Source organism: Muntiacus reevesi, chromosome 5 (assembly GCF_963930625.1).
Source record: "Muntiacus reevesi chromosome 5, mMunRee1.1, whole genome shotgun sequence".
Classification (NCBI taxonomy): domain Eukaryota; kingdom Metazoa; phylum Chordata; class Mammalia; order Artiodactyla; family Cervidae; genus Muntiacus; species Muntiacus reevesi.
The window spans coordinates 77408622-77416231 of NC_089253.1; the positions used below are offsets into that span (position 1 = coordinate 77408622).

Genomic DNA, 7610 nt, shown 5'->3' on the forward strand with positions numbered 1-7610 from the left:
GGATTTTCCAGGCAAGAGTACTGGAGTGGATTGCCATTTCCTTCTCCACGCCCAAATAGCATTCAGTGACACCTGTCTTAGAAAATTTTATTATCAATAAAATAACTGTATTTTAAGACAATTATATTTTAAGCCTAATCCGCTATTTATGAATACACAGTCTTTCTAAGGTATTTCAAAGTCTTCAAGATTTTTTTTTTTGTCTGATCTTTAAAAAACTGCCAGTCCATCAGGGTAATAGGAAGAACACCGCGGTGGAGCGGTTTGGTCGTTCGTTAGAGGGGGTTCCGCCCTTCGCCCGACTCTCCGTTGGGCAGCAGAGGAGGCGCCGCGTTCGAAGAAGTGGCCTAGGACTTGGGCAGCGGTCTCAAAGAAAATGGCCCGGACCAAGAGGACAGCTTGTAAATCCACGGGTGGGAAAGCGCCCCACAAACAGCTGGTCATCGAAGCGGCCGGGAAAAGCGACCCCTCTACCAGCGGGATGACAAGACCTCATCGCTACAGGCCCGGGACTGTTGCCCTCCGACAAATCCGTCCTTACCAGAAATCCACCCATCTTCTGATTCGGAAGCTGCCTTTCCAGAGGTTGGTGAGGGAGATCGCCCAGGATTTCAAAACCGACTTGAAGTTCCAGAGTGCCGCCATCCGTACGCTGCAGGAGGCTAGCGAAGCGTACCTGGTGGGTTTGTCTGAAGATCCTCAGCTCTGCGCCGTCCATGCGGGGTCCCCGTCACGCCCCAAAGACGTCCCGTTGGCTCGCTGGATAGCGGAGGGGGCCGGAGCGGAGCTTTCACTGAAGACAGTTTTTGTGGTGTTTTGTAGTGAATTCTGTAAAATACTTTGGCTTAGTTTGTGACTTTTTTGGGTAGAAAATTGTTTATAATAATTATAATTGTTTATAATTATATAATTATTATAATTGTTTATAATATGTTGCGTTTGTACTTAAGTCGTTCCATCTTTCACTCAGGATGAATGGGAAAAGTGGCCCTTCACAGACCTCAGTTAATATGAGCACTGTTGCTCAGAAAAGACAAGTTGTTAATATGCAAAAGGGACGAGTGATATTTCTTGCTTCTCATGATGCATGTTTTCTGTAGGTTAATGACCTGTTGGGTAATTATTATGGTACTAGAATTGATAAACCTGGATAAACCTGGGTCCTTTTGCAGTAAAAGTGGTTATGAGTTGATCTAACAGTTGGGGCTGTTAAGTCCGACCACACATGACTGTGATAGAATGTGGGCTTTTTCAAGGAATGAAGATACAAGTCTTAACCACAGTGTAACTTGCAGTTTCCTTAAAAAGAAAAAAAAGTAAACCTCGCAGCTATAGAATACACTATGTGCATTTATAACAGCTATTTTGTGTATTGTAGTGTCAGCATTTTAAAATTAAGTGTTTCACATTGACATGTAGTGGGGAGTCTTGTCATTAAGCTGTGTGGGATTCAGAGTACAGTTGGTTTTCTCCTAACTAGACTGCACCTGTTTTCCTACATAGTTAAAGTGCTTTTGCACATTATACCTTATGTAAGTCCTCATTGTACCACATGTTAACTAACCCTCTAGGTGATAATGCAAACACTGGATTGATTTGTAAGGGCCCTAGAATATAATACAAGCTATCCATACCAACATCATCTGTTACTTATAGTTAGTGCAACTTTTCTTTGTGTTGTGGTTGGTCTCATAACTAGGTTGAGTTGTTCTTTATCAAGAGGGAACAACACTGAAGTTATTTTCCTTGTGGAGTTTGATTTGTAATAATCCTTTGAGTAAACTTGCTGTGCAGGCACTCATAGCTTCAGTTTACAGAACCTCTGTCAGTTAAAATAGGGCTTTCTGGGTGTCACTAGTGGTAAAGAATGTGCCTGCCAATACAGGAGCCAAAGAAGATGTGGGTTCAGTCCCTGGGTTGGGAATATCCCCTGGAGGAGGAAACAGCAACCCACTCCAGTATTCTTGCCTGGAGAATCCCATGTAGCCTGGCAGGGGTCATGAAAGAGTCAGACAGACACCACTGAAGCGACTTAGCACACTCACTCACCAGTTAAAATGGTGTCATCTGGCATAAGGTCCAGCAAAAATCATTTCATAAAGGTGTCTTTCCAAGTGATTTTAAAATTTATCCTTCTACTGAAGTTTTTAGGTCAGTTATGTATGTTGACCAATTTTACAAGTGAACTTATTTACCAAAAACAATACTCCAATCCATCTTTTATACTTTATAATTAGTACACACCCAATATATTTCATATTTTAATTCCTTTAATACATTTACATTTAATTTTTAAAATACGGTTGTACCACTGGTAAAAATCACTTTGTAAGAATTTCTATTTAACCGTTCTCTCTGGGTCATGTAATTTAGGCACATAGTTTGAAGAGAAGTTGGTACAAACGCCTAGTGAAACCCCAATCAATTTTAATTTTTTACAAAGACTTGTAGGTGTTTTCGGAGAAGGAAATGGTAACCCACTCCAGTACTCTTGCCTGGAAAATCCCATGGATGGAGGAGCCTGGTGGGCTGCAGTCCATGGAGTTGCTGCAAGTCAGACACGACTGAGAGACTTCACTTTCACTTTTCACTTGAATGCATTGGAGAAGGAAATGGCAACCCACTCCAGTGTTCTTGCCTGGAGAATCCCAGGGATGGGGAAGCCAGGTGGGCTGCCGTCTATGGGGTCGCACAGAGTCAGACACGACTGAAGGGACTTAGCAGCAGTAGGTATTTTGAATTGTTGTTCCTTCGATCAGGTAAAAAACTGAATAGGAAAAATGCAGGTGCATTTATGCAAATATCTATCCTTAATGAAAACATGAAATTTCATATGACCATTACTTTTACTTATTTATACACAAAACATGCTTAAATATTGTGATATGTATAAAACCATACAGAAGGTAACGTTAAAAATAAATAAACCATCTGTAAGTGGACCAACAGCCTCTTATATCTAATCATTTCACAGTATTTGCTGATTTTTTAAATTTAATTTTATGGAAATAAACAGATTTTTTAAAATGATACCATAAATTAATATTTTGTTTTGCTGCAAAAACTACTATGATTTTATCATAGGAAAAATTAAGGAAATAGATTTTTAGTTCCAATTCTGAAAACATACTAATGTTCCTCAACATAGTTAATGTAATGGTTAGTACACATTTATAGCTGGAACTAATATGAGTTTTTTTTTTTAAGTCATTTGGCTCAATATTTCCTTAACATAGTAGATATATTAAGAATTTTTTACTATTATTTACATTGTTTTGGTTGTTGTTGCAAGTACAATCACACAATCACTAACATTTTATGTATTTAATTAATTTATTTATTTTGGGGTCTTCATTGCTTTGCATGGGCTTTCTCTGGTTTCAGCGAGCAGGGGCTACTCTTCGTTGCAGTGTGGGGCTTCTAACTGTGATGGCTTCTCTTGTTCTGAAGCACAGGCTCTAGAGGGTGCAGGCTCAGTAGTTGTGGTACAGGGGCTTAGTTGCTCTGAGCCATGTGGAATCTTCCCGGATTAGGATCGAACCCATGTCCCATGCATTGGCAAGTGAATTCTTATTCACTGCATCACCAGGGAAGTTCTATTTGTAGATGTAATTATTTATTAAAATGTAATCAATAACTGACAACATAAGATTATCTCATCAATAATTAGATATTGACATGATACTGAAACGGCTATAACACATTTTTGTAAATAATGATTTTTAAATTTTATTTCTTTGTAAAATTTGAAGCTATGATAAAAAATAGTTTACCCAAATATAAAATAAAATGTAGAACAAAAGTTATTTGTGTTCTAATAGATAATTTTTAAGCAAGTTATGCCATCAATAATTAGGTTACTATTATAACATGATAATGCTGTCTTTGATCACTCTTTTGTATTTGCTGATATTACAAAATACAAGCATATTTTTCTGAGGGATGACCTGGGTTTGGCTTTTTGCATGGTCAAATAGTTCATTTCCCACGTTAAAAATTTAAGGTGGCTTTGTATGATTTTATTTCATTGTGCTTTACTTCAAGAACAGAGAAGTTGTACAGCTGCCTAGATGGGTTGTCATGTAAGTGATGTTGAGCTGCTGAAATGAGAAAAGGTCAAGACCTTGCAAAGTGTAAAGCTGTCTTCAGATTGGGCTCTGCTCTTCTTTTGCATTACTTTCTTCAGGCTCTTTCTTAAGGCTTGTGATTTAGTATGTGCTGTGCCTGTGTGTGTGCTCAGTCAAGTCCGTCTCTTGGCGCCCCCCATGAACTGTAGCCCAGCAGGCTCCTCCAACCAGGGAATTTTTCAGGCAAGAATACTGGAGCGGGTTGCCATTTCCTACTCCAGGGGATCTTCCTGACCCAGAGATTGAACCTGCGTCTCTTGCATTTCCTGCATTGGCAGGTGGATTCTTTACCAGTCTGCCACCTAGGAAGCCCTCCTGGCTACTGGGCACTACTAAAGCAGCCTGATCTGTAGCATTCAGTAAGATGTCTTAAGTGAGTGCTGGCTGGGATGAAGTTTCTTTCTTGATTGTTTTTTTATTCTATTTTCTTTCCACTCAACAGGTTGCATTCCTTGAGTCCAAACAGCATAGTAATCTGGCAAGAATGAACTCCCAGAGTAAGAGCTTTCCATGGCTTGAAGGAAAAAGGAGACAGCTACAACCCATGTAAGATGAGAACGGGGGCCTGAGAACAGCTCTGGGACACCGCTGGAGTAGCCCCGAGCCTGTGGTGGAGGTGCTCATTCACATCCCTGAGTTTACTGTGAAACAAGCACTGTCTCAAAACACAAAGAGAAAAGTAAAAAATAAACAGGAATCCCTGTCTCTCTGGTATTTATGTTCTAATGGGAGTGGAGAGGAAGCAGATGGTTAATAAATAATGAAAGCAAATTACATTAGTGAGGAATAAGTGTGACAGGGAAGAATAAAGCAGGAAATTGAATTTGCTATTATTAGAAAATTGAAACATTAAAAAGTAAAGTCTGGGTTGAATCAGTAAAAACTTTACACTTAAAAATAGACATAGGCTTCCCTGGTGGCTCAGTGGTAAGGAATCCGTCTGCCAATGTAGGAGACATGGGTTTGATCCCTGATCTGGGAAGGTCCCACATGCCACAGAGCAGCTAAGCTCGTGTGCCACAAACATTGAGCCTGTACTCTCGAGTCTGTGCTCCACAACAAGAAGCCACCCCAATGAGGGACCCGTGCACCACAGCTAGAGAGTAGCCCCCACTTGCCACAACAGGAAAAGAGCCCTCGCAGCAACAAAGACCCAGCACAGCCAAAAATAAATAAATGAATAATTTAAAAAATAGACGTAAAGTAGGTGAGGTTACTGGGGCTTCCCTGGTAGCTCAGCTGCAATGGAGGGAATCCTGATTTGGTTCCTGGGTGGGGAAGAATCCCCTGGAGAAGTGATAGGCTACCCATTCCAGTATTCTTGGGCTTCCCTGGTGGCTCAGATGGTAAAGAATCTGCCTACAATGTGGGAGACCTGGGTTCGATCCCTGAGTTGGGAAGATCCCCTGGAGGAGGGCATGGCAACCCACTCTAGTATTCTTGCCTGGAGAATCCCCAAGGACAGAGGAGCCTGGCAAGCTATATAGTCCATGGGGTCACAAAGAGTCGGACATGACAGCACCTAAGCACGGCACAGCATAGGTGAAGTTACTAGCCATATGAATAGTTCTGGGGAGAGCGTCTAAACAGAGGAAGCACATGTGCAGTCTTGGACATCTCCTTAATCTCAGGAGTGATAGATGTGGTCATCTCATCTCTTTGCTCCAGCAGAGCGCAGCTCCTGCCATTAACTTTATCCTTGAGGTATCAGAGGAAAAACTCCAGCTCACTCCACTTGACGAACTCCAGTTATTCAAACCAGAGGCCCAACTACCTCCTACCTCAGCATGAGACCAAGTTTGTTTTATCCTAAGCAGCTAAAAAGATAGTTATGAGAAGGTCATAGCTGATTTTTGGTTGAAGAGGAGAGAAAGAGATCAGAAGTAACGTTTCAGGTATGTTAAGTTTGAGAAATTTCTCAGACAGCCACGCGGAGATGCTCAGAAAGTATGTAGGATATCAGTTCAGTTCAGTCTCTCAGTTGTCTCCAGCTCTTTGCGACCCTATGGACTCACAGCACGCCAGGCTTCCCTGTCCATCACCAACTCCCGGAGCTTGCTCATACTCATGTCCATCAAGTTGGTGATACCATCCAACCGTCTCATCCTCTGTTATCCCCTTCTCCTCCTGCCTTCATTTTTTACCAGCATCAGGGTCTTTTCCAATGAGTCAGTTCTTCACATCAGGTGGCCAGAGGATTGGAGCTTCACTTCAGCATCAGTCATTCCAATGAATAGTCAGGACTGATTTCCTTTAGGATTGACTGGTTTGATCTCCTTGCAGTCCAAGGGACTCTAAAGAGTCTTCTCCAACACCACAGTTCAAAAGCATCAATTCTTCAGCACTCAGCTTTCTTTATGGTCCAACTCTCACAGCCATACATGACTATAGGAAAAACAATAACCTTGATTAGACAGCCCTTTGTTGGCAAAGTAGTATCTCTGATTTTTAATACTGTGTCTAGGTTTGTCATAACTTTTCTTCCAAGGACCAAGCGTCTTTTATGGCTGCAGTCACCACCTGCAGTGAATCTGGAGCCCAAGAAAATAAAGTCCGTCACTCTTTCCATTGTTTCCCCATCTATTTGCCATGAAGTGATGGGACCAGATGCATGATCTTCATTTTTTGAATGTTGAGTTTCAGGCCAGCTTTTTCACTCTCCTCTTTCACTTTGATCGAGACTCTTTAGTCCTTTTTCACTTTCTGCCATAATGGTGGTATCATCTGCATATCTGAGATAATTGATATTTCGCCTGGCAATCCTGATAGTTCAGTTGGTAAAGAATCTGCCTATAATGCAGTTTTGATTCCTGGGTCAGGAAGATTCGCTGGAGAAGGGATAGGCTACCCACTCCAGTATTCTTTGCCTTCCCTTGTGGTGGGGTATAGAATCTGCCTGCAATTCAGGAGACCTGGGTCCAATCCCTGGGTTGGGAAGATCCCCTGGAGAAGGGAAAAGCTACCCACTCCAGTATCCTGGTCTGGAGAATGCCATGGACTGTATAGTCCATGGGATTGCAAAGAGTCAAACATGACTAAGCAACTTTCACTTCCACTTTCCTAGCAATCTTGATTCCAGCTTGTGCTTCATCCAGCCCAGCATTTTGCATGATGTACTCTGTATAGAAGTTAAATAAGCAGGGTAACAATATACAGTCTTGACATACTCCTTTCCCAATTTGGAACCAGTATGTTGTTCCATGTCTGGTTCTAACTGTTGCTTCTTGACCTGCATACTGATTTCTCAGGAGGCAGGTCAGGTGGTCTGGTATTCCCATCTCTTTAAGAATTGTCCACAGTTTGTTGTGATCCACACAGTCAAAGACTTTAGCATAGTCAATAAAGAAGTAGATGTTTTTCCGGAATTCTCTTGCTTTTTCTATGATCTAACAGATGTTGGCAATTTGATCTCTTGTTCCCCTGCCTTTTCTAAATCCAGCTTGAACATCTGGAAGTTCTCAGTTCATGTACTGTTGAAGCTTA

At 41.5% G+C, this 7610-nt stretch overlaps 1 protein-coding gene across 1 annotated transcript; it reads left to right on the forward strand.

The window, feature by feature from the left end:
* The first annotated feature begins 376 nt into the window (after positions 1 to 376).
* LOC136169002 (histone H3.3C-like) lies at positions 377 to 4677 on the forward strand. The gene is made up of 2 exons (XM_065936757.1): positions 377 to 679; positions 4570 to 4677. Exons 1-2 carry the CDS (start codon positions 377 to 379, stop codon positions 4675 to 4677), a joined length of 411 nt encoding a protein of 136 aa, XP_065792829.1.
* The last annotated feature ends 2933 nt before the right edge of the window (positions 4678 to 7610 follow it).